Source organism: Sphaeramia orbicularis, chromosome 21 (assembly GCF_902148855.1).
Source record: "Sphaeramia orbicularis chromosome 21, fSphaOr1.1, whole genome shotgun sequence".
Taxonomy (NCBI): domain Eukaryota; kingdom Metazoa; phylum Chordata; class Actinopteri; order Kurtiformes; family Apogonidae; genus Sphaeramia; species Sphaeramia orbicularis.
This window is the reverse complement of record NC_043977.1, coordinates 49746210-49768753: the sequence shown is the minus strand read 5'-3', so window position 1 is coordinate 49768753 and position 22544 is coordinate 49746210. Positions and strand designations below refer to the sequence as shown.

Below are 22544 nucleotides of genomic sequence, written 5' to 3'. Positions count from 1 at the left end.
CTCATTCCTTTGCTGTAATTCTTCAAACACTTCCAGTAAAGATCGGTCACAAGTACTTCTTGTTATTCAGCTTTAGTTTTACATGACTGAAAAGATAAAGGGCGTTATGAAAATGAAATTAAAACATTAGACGCAACCATGTTTTCCATTGTACAGAGATTTTTAATCATAACATCAATAAGTCTAAATATTGTCTGTGTATTTAATGCTCAGGTGTTTTTATAACTTGTAGTGTTTGTGGTGTTTCTGTGCATGTACATGTGACCTCACAGGTGAAATACACAAGTAACCCTGCCCTCATGGCCAGAGTGATCTCCACCTGTCTCAGGGAAGAGCGCCGTATCCTTTCCAGCACCTGCACGCAGGAACAGGTTTGTCACATGGGCACCCTCGGCTGGAAAGTCCCTGTGCCTCTTTACTATAACGTACTGGGAAATCAGAGCTGCTACCAGGAACAATTTATTGTACTGTCTATTGTACACGCCCACATTCCCACAACCCCATTCACCTCCCAGGAAACACTGTGTCCTGCTGTGTTCCAGTGCTGTATTAACAGTACACATGGTAAAATAAGGTTTGTGTTGTGTTGCACTGATGCCAAGAGGCAGCTGCCAAATGAGCAAGTGATACTCATACTGGACTCTTAGTAACTAAAGGTTCAGTATTTAAGAATTGTGCATGCTCGTGCACTTCTGTGAAAACTATTGTCACTGCCGAGTTCTTCAGTACATCTCATCTGTTCCTCTACTGTGAATAAAATGTACAACACTAGTTAGTTAGCTTAGAAATGGATTCCAAACAAATAAGAACACATTGCAGTTCACTTACCACTGCCGTGGTGAGAATGTCTATACAAAGATAAGATCCCTCTTTTTTCACTGCGTTTATCAATGCTGTCACATTTACTGGGCTTTTTAAAATAACTAAGGAGACTCTGCTGTCTTGACCTTTGCACTAGCAAAGTAGCATATAATTTTAGCTAAAGTCAGCTAAACAATGAGACAGGGGTCTACTACAGGTGAACTAATGGGGGGTCATTTGAAAGAAGTAACGGTGTTCAAACCCCGTACCCACGTACATTAGACCCACAACTCAACCTGACCCATGATTAAACACACTGTGTAACTCAGTTTTAAGGGCTTAATTTTTGGCTAAAACGCATGCCATCAATATTTTTTATTTTTTTTTATTTTTTATTTTATTTGAACAATGAACAATGGAACAATATATATACATAATAGTATACATCAAAATAGGATAGAAAAATTCACAATTCACAATATATTTTATATTTCAAATATATAGAAACCCGTGTAAGTAAAAAAAATTTAAAAAAAAATGCTCGAGGTATAAAATAGAAATTATATAAATTAAGTAAGATTACATACTTGACATAGTTTTTTGATTTTTTGATTTTCAATCCCAAATTTCATCTTTATCCTTTGTTTCTTTTAATGCTCGAGGATTAAGGGACAATACCAAAAGGAAAGCACTAATGTCATATGCTAAAAGCTTGAATACTGAATTTTGTCTTGTACAAGAATCCCATTCTGAACCTAAGGACACCAGCTTCTGGAAATGCCAATGGGGAGAAGATCTATGGATGTCTCATGGCACAAACCACTCAGCAGGAACTCTGATTTTGAAGCATAAGTTTAATGGGAAAATTATTTCTCCACAGACAGATCCGAATGGTCATTTTATTTTGTTGGTTATGTCTTTTAATGATCAGACATTTTTATTGGGAAACATTTATGGTTATAATAACAAACAGGAGAATATTGACCTAATACATTCGGTAAATCCAAAAATAAGTAAATTTGTAGATCTAAAGATCATATTTGGAGGAGACTGGAATCATTCACTTAATGATATATTAGATAGATGGCCAAGTAAAAGTCCAGAAAGTAGCAGTTATATGTTAGATTTTATAAATGAAAGAGACCTGATTGATATCTGGAGATACAAGAATCCTACAGTTAAAGAATTTTCATAGAAAAATAGATCAGGGTCATTACAGTCACATATTGATTATTGGTTGATATCTGATCCTTTATCTGAAAATATTTCTACAACAAAAATGTTACCAACACCCTTGACGGACCATAAAACTATTTTTTAGGAGATGTGTATGTCTGCTAGTCATCAGTCTTAAGGAGTCAATTCATATTGGAAATTAATTAATTCTCATCTATTGAATGAATCTTTGGTAAAGGAGATTAAAATAAAAATAGATGAGTATTGGAATAAGGCTTGTGTTGAAAATGCATTTGGTAAAAATTGGGAGTTCATGAAATTTGAATTGAGGTCTCTTATAATGAAAAGATAAGCTGAAATAGTTAAAAATAGGAAAAAAAGAAGAGTCAGAAATAATCTCTGAAATTATTGCTTTGTCACAGTCACCTGATAATTTATCAGAAGATAACAGGAACAGACTTCAAATTCTACAATTAAAATTAGATAATATATATATTTACAAGGCAAAAGGAGCTTTTGTGCATTCTAGAAGGAGGTGGCTTGAAGAGGGGGAACAAAACTCTAGCTATTTCTTCAAGTTATAGAAACATCACAATACATATGGCAGCATGACTAAACTCGGTTCAGATGGGGTCATCACACAAGACCCTAAAGTGATTTCCAAGACTTGTAAATTATTTTATGAAAAATGATGTAAGTCTAAATTGTCTACAAAGGAGATGGAAAATTTCTGTAATTTCGTAGGTAATATTAAAACCATTAGCAATACTAATAAAGCTATGTGTGATGCCCCCATCACAATACTGGATATTGAAGATGCTATTAAAAAATGGAACTCAATAAGAGTCCAGGGAATGATGGTTTGACTTCAGAAATATACAAATTATTTTCCAAGGACTTATCACGCTTTTTACATAAGGTATATATAGAAAGCATCGCTAATGAAAAGCTCCCTCCTTCTTTGACTCAGGGACTAATCACTTTGATTCCTAAACCACAAAAAGACATTCGATTGTTAGATAATTGGAGACCTACTTCACTCCTGAATAATGATTACAAGATAATTGCGATGTGTTTGGCTAAAAAATTTAAATATACACTTAATGATATCACTGATGAAACATTGTCTGGTTTTATGACTGGCAGACATAACAAATAACATAAGACTGGTAACTGATATTTTGGATCATTCAGAATTAATTACAGATAACAGTTTCATTCTTTTTTTTTTTTTTTTTTAATTTTTATAAAGCTTTTGATTCCATTGAACACGAATTCATGTTTAAAGCACTTGATATTTTTGTTTTGGAAATATGTTTAAAAAATCCATTAAAACATTATATGCAGAACAAGCAGTTCAATCAATTTCCCATATGGCACTACTAAAAGATTTAGTATTAACTGTGGGATCCATCAAGGATGTTCGATTTCAGCATATCTTTTCCTTCTTCCTATGCAGCTACTTTCTATTAATTTTGAAAAGTGATGTATTAGGTCTCTCTGTTGTTGGCAGAACATTGTCTATTACTCAACTAGCAGATGACGCAACACTTTTTTTAAAGGATAAATCTCAAGTTGGTGAAGCACTCAAAGTCATTAATACTTTCTCAATAGCCTCCGGACTCAAACTGAACATTCCAAAATATGAACTTCTCCCTGTTAAAAACTGCACAGATACTACTATTTCAGGCGTCCCTGTTAAGCATAAAGTTAAATATCTTTGGTAGCCAAAATTGAAGGCCTTTCCAGACTTATGCAGCCATGGCACTTGATGTTTCAAAAGAAATATGCACAAAAATTGATAAAATATTATTTAACTTCATTTGGAAAAAGAGAATACATTATATTAAAAGAAATGTCATGATAAATAAGTTGTGTTCTGGTGGCTTAAATTCTGTAGCCTTCACCTCCCTAAACTCTTCTTTTAAAATCAAATGGATCAAACTTTTCTTAAAAAATCCCAATTCAATCTCGAACTTTATCACTGCTCATATTTTAACTCACTTGGAGGAATGCATTTTCTGCAAAGATGCAATTACAATATTTCTAAATTACCAATAAAACTGTCCAACTTTCATAGTCAACTTTTATCATGTTGGTTAATGCTATACTCACACAACTTTTTCCCCCGTAAATATTTCATTTGGAACAATCAAGATGTTAAGTTTAACCCTTTCATGCATAGTGGTCACTACAGTGGACAGTTATTCTACAGCTGTTCTCTTGTATATTCATGGGTTTTGTTATTTTAATTCCATATCAGCCAACACAGTGGACACGTATGCATCATCCCACACACTGTAATTCATACCATTACTGTAACTTTGCTGTTCTTGATAAACCTGATCTGGAGTAACATGTTTCAGTGTAAATCAATTATTTGTTAGAAAAAAAGTTTTTTTTTTTTTTTTTTTTGTATATTATCTCCATGAAAAGAGTAATAATTAGCCTTAGAATATGTTAAAATGTGAGAAAACATCAGATTTTATTTCATTGTTTTAATATGAATTTCTGATATTGGGTTTTAAACACATTTCTGTACTTCAAAAATTAAATGCATGGACATTTTTGTAACTCCATGAAAAAAAAAACAACTTGATCACATTGTTTTTTTTTCCATGCCTATGGAGGAATAAAAACACTCAAGAAAAAAATCTTAACTAAGGTTCTCATAATTAATGCATGAAAGGGTTAAGAACAAGTCTTTATATATTCAGAAATGGGTTGATAAAAACATTTTACTTGTTAGTCAGTTGCTTAATGACAGTGGTCAGTTCTTCTCCTATGAAGAGTTTCTATCTGTTTATGATTTCCCTGTCACTCCAAAAGAATATGCCGTAGCATATGATGCAATACCAGATGGGGTTAGAAGGTTATTGGTGTCTGCTCCTAAAGGTAAGAGTTGTATTATCCCAGAGCTAAATCCTGTTAACATATACAGGGGTTGGACAAAATAAGGGAAACACCTTAAAAAATCAACAAAATATAATTTAATATGGTGTAGGTCCGCCTTTTGCGGCAATTACAGCCTCAATTCTCCGAGGTATTGATTCATACAACTTGTGAATTGTTTCCAAAGGAATTTTAAGCCATTCTTCAGTTAGAATACCCTCCAACTCTTTTAGAGACGATGGCGGTGGAAATCGACGTCTTACTTGAATCTCTAAAACTGACCATAAATGCTCAATAATGTTGAGGTCTGGGGACTGTGCCGGTCATACGAGATGCTCAACTTCATTAGAATGTTCCTCATGCCATTCTTTAACAATTCTAGCTGTATGGATTGGGGCATTATCATCTTGAGGTGAAGGTGTTTCCATTATTTTGTCCAACCCCTGTATATTGGTAACATCTGTCCTTTACTGAGTGATAAAGCCACTAATAAATGTATTAGACAAATTATTCAAAGAGATATTTTTTCCAAACCTGCAGCTGTATTTTATTGGAATAATATTTACAATGACAGACTGGAAAAACACTTGGATTCTGTCAAAGAAGTTTATTATTACCAGTAAGGCACGAGAAGTTACTTTTAAATTGATCCACAGTTATCCGGTAAAGACCTATCTGGTAAAATATAAGAAAAATATTGATAGTCTTTGTTCTTTTTGCAGCAATGCAGAGGAAAGAATATGTGATTTATTTTGGGATTGCACCTACTCACATATATTTTGGATTGATTTAAATAATTTTATGAACACCAAAATTGACCCTTCATGTAAATTGAACTTTCAATATATTTTACTTGGCCTTTCACAAACTGATAAAATAAATCCAAAAAAAGATATGTTATCAACCTTTTAGTTATTTTTGCCAAATTTCACATCCACTGCACTAAATTTACACACCAGTGTCCAAACATTATTGATTTTAAAGCCCATTTCTCCAATTATTTACACAATTTAAAGAATATCATAAATTCTAAAGCACGCCATCAATAAATCCCTAAAATGTGCTGCACAATGACGTCTTTGGCCGGATGTAAATGGAGGTGAAGTTCACTTCAAAATAAAAAAACAAACCAGCTGTGGATCAACCACTCCTCCCCAGCCTGGTACAGAACTCTGCAGTGTTGTATTGGCATACTCATGAATGGTGGCGCTGTAGGGTTATATACATACAGGTAGGATGCTGTTATGAACAATTTGATGCCTTGTTAAGAGACAGACAGACCAGTGATCCTGCGAGCAGGTTCTGTTCACAGTGTTGTGTGAAAACTTTCTTTAGTAGATTACCCTCAGTATTTTAATCTGTCAAAATGACGGACGGCCTTCAGAATTTTCTGTCATCTTTAAAAAACACCTGTCAATGACAGAATATTTTTGGTTAACGTGACCTCTGTTTTTGACAACCATGCATTAGAAGAACGGTCAAAACTCAGATTTTGACCAAAGCCAAAGGTGGTGACTATAAGAAAACCTTTCCCAACAGGGTCCACTGGAGAAGTCACTGCAGAACTCTGTGGCCTTTGAAAGACAGAAGAACATGGACAACAGAGTTGGGATCATCAGGGGGAGTGTACAGGTAAACTGTGTCATTTAAACAATTACACACTTACATCATCCTGTATATACAAAAAAATAAAACCAACTGTCTGGATATAGTTGATGGACCAAGCTGTGAAATACATCGAGGACATGCAAGATGACTTTGATTTTCGCTACAAGACCCTACAGTCTCGAGGTATGCCCGATGACAGGACAGCAGAAAAACAGATATGCTTACAGTGGAACCTGGCAGTACGAAATTAATTGATTCCACGACTGTACTCATTTTCCTGAACATGAAGTGAGCTTGTGGAGGCTGCACTTGTTGGAGGGACACCTGCTCATACTGCCGATTTACACTTGTATTTTGAGACAAAAATTCTCAAGAGCTGCAGCTTGTAAAGTGAATTTCTTATACTGCGGTGCATTCGTACTGTGAAGTTCCACTGTATTTAGCACAGTGTAATTTCTCACTATTGCACACTGCACACCACAGCTCTAAACCTTATATTTGTGTGTGTTAGATCAAGCTGAGAGGAACTCTGAACAGATGAAACAGGAAGTAACACGACTGCAGGAAATGCTCAACAGGCTTGACTTTAAAAGGAAGGTAAAATGTCTCTGTACGGTGTCAAGCTCACCACAGACCAAAAACTCAGGTTCACAGAAAAAAGATTTGCATGTCATCTTAGATTTCATTCTGGCTGTTTATCCTTCAATAGGAGATTCTGTCCAAGATGGATGTTGTGATCAAGGAGATTGATGACCTGATGACATCTCAGCTGAACCCTGAACTACTGAACTGGAAGCGTCGGCAGCAGATCGCTGCCATTGGAGGTCCACTGCTCACTGGTCTGGACCAGCTACAGAGTTGGTAATAAATCAACGTGAACAAGCATGAAAATGGGTTATATATATATATATATATATATACACACACACACACACACACACACACACACACACACACACACACACACTTATTTATTTTTTTATTTATTAATAATCACAGGAAAAAAGTTATAATAAAGTGATTCTAGTAATAGTAGTTGTAACAATGTTATGTAAGTAATATGAGTGTATAAGTAATAGTTATAATAATAATAATAATAATAATAATAATAACCATAATAATAATACTAAGCAATAAGAAAAATAAATTGACAACAACAACAAACAAACATTGCACACAGGATACAATAAACAACATTGCACAGCTACGAATGAACTTTATTGATCCCCAGTGTGAACTTCAGCGGTTACTGGTAAAGCAAGAGGAAGCACTGATTGAAAGGCCCTGTGTTTTAGACTTACGGGCGTTTAATTACAGAAATGCAGTGTAATACTCATAAAGATGAGTCCACTATGTTTCTATAGTGGCCCTCGGTGGATTTTCTGGTCTGGCCTGGGCTGCATCTGTGTCCACATGGCTGACCTTCATATGTGTGAAGGGACCATCAGTGTGAAGTTGTAAGAGTTTTAGAGCAACATATGCTGCCATCAAGTTGACATCTTTTCTCTGAAGCCTGTGGTTATTTCAGCAGGAAATCCTTTCTTTCCAGTTCAGTCAAGGTTGTAAGGGTAGTATTTCAGAGACTGTCCTAACTCAGCTGGAAATGGGAATTGTACTGACTCATACTAAAAATGAAATCATAAAAAGGATAATAACCAGGGGTATAATAAAACCAGAGTTTGATTTAATAGACAGTGTACCTTTGAAAAAAATGAAGTAAAATTGATGACATCATCAGAGTTATTCCTTCAGAACTGTTACAAATCATTTGGAGTATTGTACACATCATCATGATCACAGTGAACTAAACGGATAAAAATCAGCAGGGGACTGCCCTTTAAATGTTTATAGCAACTTTATGTACATTTGTGTTATGAGTGTGAGAGTTTACTGTTCTTGACATTTACTGGATTAATGACACAAACACGGTAATTCCACTAATAATCAGAACCAATATTTAAAAAGAATTTGCAAAAAAACTGATCACAATGAAGTGGCTTTTTGGAAATTAATATGATTTTAAGGCATAATTCATAATTTCATTATTATGCATGGAAAACAGTTTATCTAATGATGATAATCTTAATGGTAATCAAATGACTGTTTCTGTTTTCTTTTATGGAGTCTTTATCTGTGCTATAGCAACTTTTCTTCCATTGCTGTCATTAAGAAGTACAAGTAAATGTTATATGTCAATATCTTGTTAACAAGTTATATGTTATGATGACTTTTCTTATTGTATTTATTTGATAAATTAGGATAAACCACTGAAGATGGACTATCCATTCTTTGAAGGGAATACTCAAACAAAAAGTAACAGAAACAAAAATCAAAAAAGGACACACACATTTACAGCACTGTGCAAAAGTCTTATGCATCCCTTAGCTTTGTTATTTTTGCAGGGTAGCAATGGGCCCATGTCTCTGTTTCTTACAAGAGATATGCAGGAAGTATGTGCACAGTATTGAAACAGATGCACAAAAAAGAGAAAAAAAATCAGGGCTAAACATCTTGTGTAGGTAATGTCAGTATGTAGTGTGACCTCCATTTGGATTTAGCAAATTTTCAACTCTCTTGGTTTGACTGGATGTTTTCTTAAATAATCTTGTGTTATATATTCATACCTTCAGAATGTCCTTTTCTCTGTCCACATTATACCAGATGATCCCATGTAGCTTCTACAACATTCATATTTTTTTCTGAGATGCATGACCACCTATATGTTTCTCAGTCTGTGTAGTAATGTATGAACAACTGTAATATGGAACAAATTTATAAACAGTATTTAAAACAAAAATGCATTTCAGAAAAAATATCAGTATTGTAGAAGCTGTATGGGATCATCTGGACAGAGAAAAGAAAATATCCTTCATATCTCTTGTTATAAATAATGACACATGCAAAATCGTACCTAACACTTTTGTCCAGTACTGTATATTAATGTTAATAACACTGGGAAAGTATAACTGTGAAAAATTGGCCATCAGTAGTAAGTATGTAGAGTGTGAGTTGATTACCAACTATATGCAAGTTTAAACTTAAGAAATATAAACAGTGACAAGTACATAAATAACATGAACACTCAAAGTAAGAAGACAAAACATGTTTAAAGACAGCAATGGATGGATGGGATGGAGAGATAAACACATTACTGTATCTTTTTTTTATTTAACCAAGTAAGTTAGTTGAGAACTGATTCTCATTTTCAATAATGACCTGGACATGTAGAGATGAACAACCAATCACTCTGACATTCACACCTACGGGCAATTTAGATTAACCAATTAACCTACTAATGCATTAAATAATGGAATCGAACTCAGGACCTTCTTGCTGTGAGGTGACAGTGCTGTCCACTGCACCACCACTGTTGTCTCAGTGATTCCATGGCATTTGTTCAGTATACAATTACAGTAGTTAAAAAAAAAAAAAAAAAGAGTCTGGTTTAGACCAGCTCTAAATGTAAAGTGTCATGAGATAACCTTTGTTATGATGTGACACTATATAAATACATTTGATTTGATTTAAGTTACATGAATAAGTGCTTCTTATATGAATAGACTACAATAATGGCAAAACCCATTTCATTTCCATTTTGTCTTCTTGTCCGTTTGCATCATCACCTTTCTACCTTGCCTCTCTCAGGTTCACCCTGACGGTCCAGAGTCTGTTCCAGATCAAGCGACAGCTGGACAAACTGGGTGAGCTGGTTCTGAAGGTCACCTATGAGAGTGACCCAATCCCCCTGCAGAAACCCCAGATGGAGGAGCGGGTTAAATACCTCATCTATCACCTCATCAGGAGGTACTCTGAACACAACGCAACATAAAAATGAGGCAGAGAAGTCAGACAGAACCAACAGGATGTGGTTGATACACAATGAAGGCAGTCTGACTTTTGTGTCGGTGTTTTTCATTCTCTAGGTTCTATCATCAGAATTATGAGCAGAGAAGTACTAGGGAGAGACAAAAAGTTCTCAGACAAATGTCAAAGACAAAGACTGTGTTAAAAAAAGCCCCAGGAATTCTACAAAGAAGGAATCTACTGATGGAAACATCAATTGCAAAAGTGTATAGATTCTAATGGAGCTTATGTAGAAAAAGGATTTTGTTATTTTGATAAATAAACTCTTTATTACATTTGTCTGAGAACTTTTTGCCTCTCCCTTGTATATATCACAATGATAAAGTCATTATTTGGAGAAAGAAACAGTTTTGAGATGCTAACTCATAATAAGTCATTATTATGAAATAATGTGAGTCAATATTTTGAGATTTCTTTGTTTCAAGACATTGTGTTATTATTTTTGAGGTACAAAGTCATTATTTTGAGCAGAGTCACTATTTCCAGATAATAAGTTGTTATTTTGAGGTGGTAAGTCATTATTATGCAATAAAACGTTTTTATTTTAAGATAATAAGTCGTTAGTTTGAGATAATTAGTGATTATTTTAAGGAAGTAACTTTTTTCAAGATACTAAGTCATTATGAGATAGTAAGTTTTTTTTTAGGACATTAACTCATTATTTCATGAGAGTAACTTATGAGGTTTCATGAAGTGATGTTTTATTGTCCTGAATCAGATTAACTGCCGAGAAAGTTAACTGTTAACATGATGACTTTCTGGAAATGTAAAAATTTTTAATTGCCCTAAATAAATCCTTGAATTGCCCCAATATAACTCAGTTTAATGGTAACATAGTTTCAAGCTAATGTAGCATGACCTTTTTAATATCTGTACACACATGTGTAATGTGTAAGACACAACTTGGTAACAACAGAAATATTAAACAGACTTGCCTAGTGCTACATTAATGGTGTGAGATGAAAGGGATATGTTAATCAAATGAGTTGTGGTTTGTTCTCAGTTCATTTGTGGTGGAGAAGCAGCCGTGCATGCCCACACATCCACAGAAACCCCTCATCATCAAGACCGGAGTACAATTCACCACCAAAGTCAGGTATTACTGCATCCCCTCCTGTGGTTTTATGCTCAGTTTTACTTTTTGTTTCTTGTTTAAAACCCAGTCATCTATAAAATAATGTCAAGAGTTAGGTGATTTTCTGAATTTGGTGCCATTTGGGGTCTATGGTTGCTGGAAAAAAAAATATTAATGACTATGTTTTTGAACACTGCATTTGGTGGACTATTTGAACCTCTGTGAAAACATGTTTTCCCACCTAGGCATTAAATGTCATTCAATATTATGATTGTGTTTGTCATATATGGTGTATTAAAATCAACCCCGTAACAGGACATTTTGACTTTAGTGTGAATATTATCCTAAAACATATTCAAACTAATTCTCTCTGTGTCTTGGGGAACACCTGTCCCTTGTGTAAAATAACTCATTGTAAGTGTATTTTATTTTATTCTAACTAATTTTTATTTGAGTGAATATTACGATATGGTATTTGATGTACAATTGGTCTTCATAAATCATGAGAAAATACTTTTACCTTCAAATTAGATAAGGCTTCCATATATTTTCTACTTGTCCCCTAAGTGCTGTTAACATTTTAACAAACATTTATCCTCTATTAGTTGTTATTATAAAAAAAAATATAAAAATGTATCAAGTAACAGGGTTGAGCACAATGTAACAGGGTTGAATGCACTGTAACAGGGTTGAATAAAATCCAACATTTAAGCAAATTAAAATGAACTTTATTGAATTATGAATTAATGAATGAATGAAAAAAACATACATTGTTGTATTCTCTAAACAAAAACTTCAGTAAACTTCTCTAAAATCTTGAACTAATAAAACTTTTCCAGCGTGCACGCTCCCTCCTGAGATATTCTTCCCTTTTCTCAGGATCTGAATTTATTCTCGCCCTGTACACCCTTTGCCTTTCTGCATTGGACTTTCCCACATCTGAAAATAATGAACATGAAATAACATAATAGAGTATGAACAGTCCAACCTTCAACTCCATAACAATGATTCAATCCCGTAACAGCATTTTTTGTTACGGGGTTGATGATTTTAGCTGAAAGTAGCCACAAATCTCCATTAGCTGGGACACCACATGGCATGAGGAAAACAAGAATGTAATATATTTTACCAACATTATCATTTGATTTTTCCAAAACAATATTAAATATCATTCATACACGTAACAGGGTTGAACGGGTGAGCTTGACAATGCCAGTCTGACAATAAAAACAATGAAATATAGGAAAGAAAGCATGTTAACACCTACCTCTCTTTACAGTGTTGATTGTAGAAGACTTGAGTGATGTCACTTCCTAGGTGCTGAGGAAGTTGGACTGAACCATTATGTTTAAAAACGGGGGAATTGGTGTTCTGTTACGGGGTTGAGCGAAACTGAGGGACACAATTTAATAGTGATATTTTATTAGTAAATTGTGTGTTTTTCTCAGATTTCTTTTATGTAGGTTAAAGTAAAAAATCAGGTCATTTCATCACTATAAAAAACGTTGGCGTACAACTGTTTATTCTTGGTTTTAAATCCAATAAAAATATAATTTTAGTCGCTTGGGACATGCATATTTGCCTGACCTCTACACTTTCAGCAATCCATTAAAAAAAATAAAATAAAACATGTATAAACAGTATGTTTGTGTGTTATAGTTAAAGACACATGGGCCTTTCCATTTCTGACTTAAAAATGCATTTTGTGGTTTACTGTATGTGAAAATATTTAAGGTAAACCTGTGGGACACTAAAGGCACAAAATTCGGAGAATCACCCAGTTGTTGAGGTACAAGCTTTCCCATACTTGAAAGAGAAGGGACTCCACAAACCAGACAGAGGACTTCACTCAGTGCACTTAATGCTCTCTTTATTCCACAAAAAGCATGGGTGAAAAACCTTAAAATTAAAAAAAGACATAGACAGTTTAGAAAAACAGTCAGACTCATAAGCAAGCAAAGCACAGCACTGTTAAATATCAGAACCTAAAATAAATAAGGTTTTAACTGGCACAAATGCAACCATCTCATTAGTGGCCTGATTAAACTTAGATTTTGCAAAGTCTTACAGTACACAGTTGTGCACACACATATATACCTACACATATATGCCTTTTAATTGTTTTCATCTGACGTCAGTTGATGAAAATAACAGTAGTTGTACAACGTTGATGGAGGATTTAATCTTTATTTTCCAGACTCCTGGTTAAACTTCCAGAAGTGGATTATCAGCTGAAAGTTAAAACAACATTTGACAAGTAAGCCTTTTTTGAACGTGTTCGCTTGCTGCACAGTGTCAGTTATGTACTGTATCTTTCTGCACTTACATCAGAACACTAATCTTTTTTAATATGTATGTGTATTTCTTTAGAGACCTCCCCCCCGGCAGAGTGTGAGTATAAACAATCACAATACAGGATGTTTTGCAGCATTTAATTTTGGCAACAATAAGAGATGTGTTAATTGGAACAATACTACACTAAAATAAAATAAACTACAACACCAACTTAAACTTTAGACTTCAGATAAATAGATTTATATTTAAAGTAAGGTATTTTTCTCTACAGTCAAAGTTGTCTTTAACTCTAGGTTGCTGTTTTTGTACTATCCTTCAATGCTGTCATTTTCTAGCATTGAAACAAACAAGCATAGAAGGCTGACCCTCCTCCTGTGACTTTCTCTAATGCATATTATTGGTGCTGATTCTATCTTTGGCAGCTTTGTGGAGTGTTTTTTCTTCTTCTTTTTTTCTCTACAGAAGTCGTCAGTTTTTCATCCTCACAAACAACACTAAAGTTATGGACATAGAGGACTATACCAACGGCTGCCTTTCAGTGGAGTTCAGACATCTGGTAAGTCATTTACCTGTCTGATTTTATACAACTTTACTTAAATGTTATTCTATCAGTTAAGGTGATTTAATGTTTTTGGTTTTTTTGCTTGTTTCGTTTTAAACCAACTGACACTGAGTGTGTGTTTTACAGCAGCTGAAGGAGAAGAAATACATCAACGGAGCAAAGGGAAATGAGGTAAATTACAATGAAACTAAGACTTTGGTAAATGGATTTCAAGCACCTAAACAATTCATCCACTTGACTGAAGGTGTGTTTTGAAAAATCTTGCTTCAAACTTACAGCATTTGGGGCAAAAACAGGCCTCAGTATACATAAAACTAAGATTACTCTTGACATTTTGATATAAAATACTTGGGCATTTTGATATTTGCAAGTACATTAATAAGGTGAATTTAAGAAAGTATGTAGAAATCAAGAAAATTGGAGCTCTGAGTGTTAATGTTTATGATTAGCTCACAGCACCAAACAGTCTTTAACATGAATTTCACATGAGCACACATGCATGTCCGAATCGGATTTATTGAACCTTAAAATGTTTTAGTTCCAGGGCTGCAGTCAAATTCATTATATGACACCTAAATAAAACACAATCATTACTGAAAATATTAGATGTACCTGTGCTTTTCTTGCTATGACAATCTACAAAGTTTGCTGTAAGGAAATGTTGTTCAAATGATGGCATTATTATCATCGATCTTTCAATATAAAGTATGAATAATCTCTAAAAGGCATGTTTGCTTTTATACCTTCTAGGGCCTGCTCTCTGTGACTGAAGAACTGCACTCTCTCAGTTTTGAAGCTTGCTTCACGGTTCAGGGCCTCACCATTGATCTGGAGGTTAGCAGGAGCACACACTTTTATTTAATGTTTTGGTGCTGGTATTAATCTGTGCTCTCTCTTACTGTGAATGTGGACTTTTTCCAGACATGTTCTTTACCGTTGGTCGTCATTTCTAATGTGAGCCAGCTGCCTGGAGGATGGGCTTCTGTCATGTGGTACAACCTTCTGACTGATGAGCCCAGGGTAAGATAACAAACTGTAATGAAAAGCTTTTTTACATTAAAAGTACCTTACAGGTAATAAGCTCACCTTACAGTCTTATAGCGTCCTACATCCTGCCATTATGAAAGTTAAAGTGGTTGTGTATTATCATGGTATTAGTTGATGTTTATGGATATTGTATCATAAAATAGCAGGCCTATTCAGTTCCCTGTTCTGGAAAGCCTCTGTATGTCATGATACTAATGCAGATATGTAGAAGCTACCATGATGAAAAATGTGAAAGATTCATGGAAATGGAGTAAATGTTTTGGCATTAATAAATCCATTAATTCTTCTTCTTTTCTTCCTCCACCCTCTTCACCCATAGAACTTGGCGTTCTTTGGAAATCCACCTCGGGCTAACTGGAGCCAACTCTCTGAGGTCCTTAGCTGGCAGTTTTCTACCTTGGCTGGTCGTGGCCTCAATAAGGAACAGCTCACAATGTTGGGAGAAAAGCTTCTTGGTATGTTTCTTGTACAATAGTTTTTTTTTTTTTTTTTGTTTTTTTTTTTTTTTACATATTTATGTCTTAAGTAAATTATATATATATATATGGAGCAAGGGGCAAAGACGTAGGCTCCAAAAAGCGCTGGCTCACATGGACTTACATTAAACTTCTTTCTAAAAATCCTAAGCCTTTTACTCCAGGACTCATTCTGGTCTCACCTGTTTTACTTGGAATCTTTATTAAGTTATCTTCCTCTATGAGATGGCGACTAACAGCAGTAACCCTAACCCAAACCCTCTGAGCATTACTCATTTTATGTACTGTATGTCTGCAGGTCCGCATGCCTCTTGCAGTGACTACCAGGTGTCTTGGTCTAAGTTCTCCAAGGCAAGTGTTGAATGATGATCAGTTTTCCTTCAGCTAGTGCACAGGTGTCAAACTCCGGTCCTCGAGGGCCGGTATCCTTCATGTTTTAGATGTTTCCCTCTTCCAGCACACCTGACGGTCGTTATCAGGCTTCTGCAGAGTTGGATGATAGGCTTATCATTTGAATCAGGTGTGTTGGAAGAGGGAAACATCTAAAACATGCAGGATACCGGCCCTTGAACATCTGAGTTTGACACCCCTGAGCTAGTGTTATGAGAGTGCCATCTAGTGGCTGCATAGTTTTGTCTCACATTGTATTGCACCTAAAAAGTTATAACTAAATTCATCCTTCTAGGAGAACATCCCAGGAAAGCCCTTTAGTTTCTGGATGTGGTTGGATTCCATCCTGGAGCTCATCAAGAAACACTTGCTGCCAGTATGGAATGAAAAGTAAGTCATTGGTTCATTTGTTGGGTCACATCTTGATCTCCTCAGGGAAATAGCTGTTCGTTTGTTTAATTAATTATATATTACCTGTGCCATAACAGCAAGTTTTGCAGGTCTAACATGCCAATATTGGCTCTTAATTAATCCTAGTGACATTTACAACCTTCAACTTTCAGAGCTCAAAACACATTGAAACATAAATGTAACACAGGAATAAATGCACATATATCCAGCCAGGGAATGAACCACACCTCCAGCAGATCTTTACAAAAGCATGTGTTAGGTTGAGCTAGATAAATGTGGAATGTATCAGTCAACTCATTTAGTTCATCATTTAGTTCATCACCACCTTTTTTCTCCTTAATTCTTTTTTTTCCTGCAGCTATATTATGGGCTTCGTGAGCAAAGAGATGGAGCGCACTCTGCTAAAGGACAGAGACCCGGGTACTTTCCTTTTACGCTTCAGTGAGAGCCACCTGGGAGGAATCACTTTCACTTGGGTGGAGCACAGTGACAATGGTGAACTTTGTTTTGATTTTTTTTTTTTGCTTTGCTTTACAATGTCTTGTCTGATCCTAAAACCTTACAACATAATGTATGTATTTTATCTTATCACTACTTATTAATTATTATGATAGTATTTTACTGGTCTGACACACTTGACTGGGCTGTAACTGGGCTCTATGTGGCCCCTGAACTAAAATGATTTTGACACCCTTGATTGTTAATATTTTCAATGTAACTTTTGCATTTCACAAATTCATCCCATGGGCCAGATTGGACCCTTTGGAAGGCTGGTTTTGACCCATGGGCAGTATGTTTGACACCCCTGATGTATAACATAATGACTAAAGTTGTTATTCCCCTTACATAACAGCTTAACAAAATTATTTAAAAAACAGACTAAGGTATTGTATGCAATGGCACATTATAAAGGCTCTAGTAGACTATTTAGTGTTGCACACTGTTTTCTATGCATAGGAACAGAAGAGAAGTGCTGAAGAACCTGGGAATTGAATTTTTGTGGGAACATCAACCCAAATTCTCAGTTTACAAATGAATGCACAGGCTCTTTTCATGACTGTAGGCAGCAAAAAATCATTAGCTTAGAAGCTGAAGTGTCTAAGATTGATTGTTTGATACTCAAAACCCGTATAATTATCAAGAAGTCTCACTGGAGAGGACTTTTGCGTAAAAAACTGTTGAGACTCTGTTAATAAATTGCACATATACTGTATTTGTGGTGCCTTATGCCCAGCTAATGATGATTTTTTCCTACAGGAGATGTGAAGTTGAACTCTGTAGAGCCATACACTAAGAACAGGCTTAGTGCTCTTCCATTTGCCGACATCATACGAAACTACAAAGTTATCTCAGATGGGGTTGTGCCAGAGAACCCACTCAAGTTCCTCTATCCTGACATCCCCAAAGATGAGGCCTTTGGACGACTTTACAACAGCCAGCGCAGCAAAGGCAAGAGGCTGAAAGTGTTTGACTTAATGCTTAGTTCACTTTATTGTAGGCAGTGTAAGTAACTGTCCTTTCTGTTGTGTTTCCAGTTCATCCATACATACCATCTACCCTCATCCCCATCTCTGAAATGCGGTGAGTTATCAAGGTTAAATATCTCTATGCCACAAACAGGAATTTGCATTGTAATAAAGTAGACAAAATTTGGGAGTTCTTAAGGACATTGACTACAGATATTTTAATTGTAGGTGTTTTTGGTTAAAAAAAAAAAAAAAAAGAAAAATCCTCAACTGTTAAGATGAACGAATGATAAAAATCATATATTGGTTGAAAGTCATCAATTTGATTCTAAATTGTATTCATATTAATATGCGGTGTCAAGATCTCATGCCAAAAAGGTTTAAGCCTAGAAAGTCGAAGGTCAAGGTCACAGGAGATACTTTTCTACAAATCATCATATCCCAAAGTTCTGGGACATATTGTGGTGGATTGTATGAATATGTTAGGGATGTGGTGAAGTACAGCAGAGCCAGGGAGGAAAGTTCACAAGCACCAACCTTTCCAATTACAGAGAGACTTCTTAAGAAATCTGTTCCCTGGGGCTGTTCTTACCAAGACCATATTTGCCAAGTTTGCAAGACCTAATTTGAACTTGATATTGATAAACACCCAGAATTGATTATTAAAATGAACACACTCTGAGCCTGAAATCGACTACTAAGGACCAGCCGATACTCTGGAATATGATATCCTAAAGGTGATCAAAGACTCTTTTTTCATTTGTCTTTCTGTTTGCTATCACAGCTCTAATGTGATCACTACACCACCTCCTTCTCAGTCTCCTGAGCCCCCGATGACACCTGGAGAGTTTGATATGCTCAATGAGCACCTGTGCACCTTTGACATTGACACCGTAAGTGTGCAGACACTGCTATTTGGTGGACTCACATTGGATTACCTTTGTATGAAAGGATAAGAATGGCAATATTTCTTTCCTAGCTCTAAAATAACAATTAACTGATACATACTTAGAGTAATTGGAAGGGCCCTGTAGATTACTGCACCATGGGTTGTACTCACTAAAAAATAAACCACTCTACATTTAGTACTAAATGATATTGAGACAGGGCAGCATACTGTTACAATGCTAACAGTAGGTGTCTCTGCAGTTTGATGGCATCTTTTGCTTAACATTTAACTTAACATTTTGTTCATGCTTCATCTTATGTCTAATTTGTGTTGAAGTCTGTTTTATGCTAGGATGTGGACATTTGTTGACCTTAGCTTATGGAAAATCTGGCTGTAATTTTTTACACACGAATCAGTATATCGTCACAGTTTTCATGGATGCAGACAACTGAGACAGTCATAGGCTTAGAAATTAATTAAGCTAACATTCAGGCTCTAACACAAACTTCAACTAAACACAAAAGCACACACCAATGTAACAATAACACACCTTTAAAGTAAGTAAAGTGGAACTTGGTATTTGAAGATATTTATAATAATTGTAGGGTTAGTGTGATTGAAACTTGTCCCTGTATGCAAAAATAAGTTTGTATTAATCTGTTAACCATCCTATTCATTATTTTGGTGCACAAATTATTTCCTTCTTACTCATTTTCCAAGCTCTTTATACAGCAAATATTTGGTTTATTAGGAAACAGATTCTAATCTCAATATTTTGTTTTCCAGATGAGTTCTCCATATTCAGAGTAAAGCAACATAGTCTGAAACCAGCCACCAATCAGTGTCTACGTCCTCATGATCAAGATACAAAGTCACCTCTGTTTAAGGATTGGATTCATTTTATATATGTGTGTGTGTGTGTGTGTGTGTGTGTGTGTGTGTGTGTGTGTGTGTGTCTGTGTGTATGTGTGTCTGTGTTATGAATTGAGTCAACTATACCTATATTGTACATAAAATATTAAGAATGTGAGTTCTGCAGCCCTTTTAACATTGCCTTTGCTATTTTGACAACATGAATGTCTGCTGATGTGTGTGATAAATCTGTTTCACGTATTCTAAGTTCTGTTCCACTTTCTGTTCAATAGATGTCTTTTAGTCTTTTATTTTGAAAACAGATCGGAAGTTGAATACCTGCAGCTCACTGCTTATTTCCTCCTTGACAAATGGTCATAACTTGCCGAGAATCACGTGATTCACAGAGAACGAGGCAGTTAAATGCTTATACCCTGATGATTCATAACCTCTATCAGCTGCAGTTTCTGGGAGTCACGTGATCGTCAGAGTTTAGTGACTGTTTTTTTTTTTTTTTTTTGTCATTACTTGTTCAAATGGAAATAAACCAATCTGTAGATGTCAAAAGTTATTTGATGATACGGTTTATAGGTGCATATTTGCATATAGAGGGCCAACATTTAACATGCACAATTGAAATGCAGCCACTGTTGATATGAACAGAAATATGAACCCAGAAAAAGTTAGAGGACTACTAGTTATCATTGCTCACATCATCTTCATGACAGAACAGGGTTATTGTCTTAAATTAATGACTTTAAATAAAATAGAATGAATGAAAATATGATGCAGACTGAAGAAGACGTTTACATCTTATACTGTCTCTCATGACTGTTTTATTTTTTACTTCTGGTGCCTAAGATGTTGGTTTTTTTCTTTTTTTTTTTCTTTTTTTTTTAAATTTTGTACATAACCATGGCAGTTTCACATTCCGTGTGTCAGTGTGGCATCTGTTCTTAAGGGAACAGAATATCAATAACAACTGACAAATATTAAATTAAAATACCAACCAGGAAAAGGAGTCTTGGAATAACAAAAGGTTCATAACAATAAAAAAAAAATGCAAACCATTGCACAAGGGGAAAATTTGTTCATTTCGTATAATTTTGTAGCTTTGAGGTCTTCAATTAATTTCAGGGACTTGGAGTATAGGTTGAATTTGTTTATAAAAACAATAAACTTTGGGGATGACTTCATAATTCTATTTTTGTGAATACAAAATTTGGCAAGACACAAAATCACATTGCAGCAGAATTGGTTGTTTTTGTTATGGAGAATCATACTAAATGTTATATCACTGGTTGATATTGAATTTGGGAATACTGGAATCTGCTGTTTTATCCAATTGTTAATGTCAATGTTTTTTTTTCTTGAAGTGAATTGTTTTTTTAATTGAATTTTTATTTTTTTATTTGAAATTTTTTTTTTTTGGTTAAAGCAATAAAGAAACAAATCTACCTTCATAATTTTTCATGGAGTTAAAAAAATGTCCGGTCTGCTGGACACCGTGTGTTTAATTTTTGAAGCAAAGAATACAATATCAGAAAGTGATATACTGTGTGAAAACTATCAAATCAAAACATTTTTAACGCAGCTAATCTGATGTTTTCTCACATTTTATCATATTCCCAGTTTTTACTAGCAATTGATTTACACTCAAACATGTTAGTGCAGATCAGGTTTATCAAGAACAGCAAAGTTACAGTAATGGTATGAATGTCAGTGTATTATTATGGGATGGTGCAAAAGTATCCACTGTGTTGACTGACATGGAACTAAAACAACAAAATCTATGAATATAGAGAAGAGATGTAGAATAACTGGAGTGACCATGAAAGGGTTAAAGTGTGTGTGTTTTTTTTTTTTTTTTTTGTTTTGTTTTTGGTTGTTTGTTTGCTTTTTTCCTTTTCTTTTTTTTCCCTTTTTTTTCTTTTTCTTTTTTCTTTTTCTTTTTTTTTTTTTTTTTTGTAACTTTGGGGGGTACCGGGAATTCATGTAATTTGTACTCAGGTTGCCTGTCTGCAGTTTGTGTAGGATCAAGAGCTACATTTAAAAGATCTTTACGACACTGCTGAGAAACCAGTACTGCATAGATAGGAACTATTTATTTATTTAGGATATTTATTTATTTATCCATTCATCCATCCATCTATTCATTCATTCATTCATTCATTCATTCATTCACTTATTCATTTATTTAGAGTACCGACGTTGGAACAAGGTGCCGTAAACCTGGTGTTATGTCGAACTCTACCTGTCCAAGATGAGCTCGTCTTTTCCTGCCAACGCCGACGAACACCGAGGCTGACATAAGTTATTTTCCTTTGTCAAAATTGAGTGCTTGAAAATGAAAAACACACAAATATAGTATTTACTGTTGCAAGTACTTGGTTCTGTTAGTGAAAGTGAAAAAAACAACAACAACAACAACAACAACAACAACAAAAAAAAAAAATTTGTTGTGATTTGTGTTTCTTTTGTTGTTTCATCAGGTGGGGGAAGTGTCAACAGTTAATATTAAAATGTTGGTGTAAGTGTAACTATTTATAATACTTAAATAAAACAGTGAATTTTAACTCGTGTAAAAACTAGGTCAGATACATTGGAGCTCTTTAGATGGTAAACATAGCATCTGAATAATAGGTAAGATAATATTTGCCTGATAGAAAAATACATGTCGCGTATTTTGAAGGAAGGAAATAAGACTCTGTGAAAGATGTGGCGTCACTAACTTGACATG

General features: G+C 34.9%; 1 protein-coding gene across 1 annotated transcript in view; it reads left to right on the top strand.

Moving 5' to 3' along the window:
- stat4 (signal transducer and activator of transcription 4) overlaps positions 1–21270 on the top strand; it is a 28099-nt gene extending 6829 nt beyond the window's left edge. Inside the window, exons 4-24 of the mRNA XM_030125605.1 lie at positions 273–371; positions 6409–6501; positions 6582–6660; positions 6989–7074; positions 7187–7338; positions 10123–10281; positions 11345–11437; positions 13614–13673; positions 13787–13807; positions 14174–14267; positions 14400–14444; positions 15024–15107; positions 15195–15293; positions 15640–15775; positions 16095–16147; positions 16482–16576; positions 16956–17092; positions 17855–18046; positions 18133–18178; positions 18848–18956; positions 19739–21270. Of these exons, the coding sequence (XP_029981465.1) occupies positions 273–371; positions 6409–6501; positions 6582–6660; positions 6989–7074; positions 7187–7338; positions 10123–10281; positions 11345–11437; positions 13614–13673; positions 13787–13807; positions 14174–14267; positions 14400–14444; positions 15024–15107; positions 15195–15293; positions 15640–15775; positions 16095–16147; positions 16482–16576; positions 16956–17092; positions 17855–18046; positions 18133–18178; positions 18848–18956; positions 19739–19762 (1956 nt within the window). The 3' untranslated portion in view covers positions 19763–21270. The remainder of the gene's footprint in view (positions 1–272; positions 372–6408; positions 6502–6581; positions 6661–6988; positions 7075–7186; positions 7339–10122; positions 10282–11344; positions 11438–13613; positions 13674–13786; positions 13808–14173; positions 14268–14399; positions 14445–15023; positions 15108–15194; positions 15294–15639; positions 15776–16094; positions 16148–16481; positions 16577–16955; positions 17093–17854; positions 18047–18132; positions 18179–18847; positions 18957–19738) is intronic.
- Positions 21271–22544: the final 1274 nt, after the last annotated feature.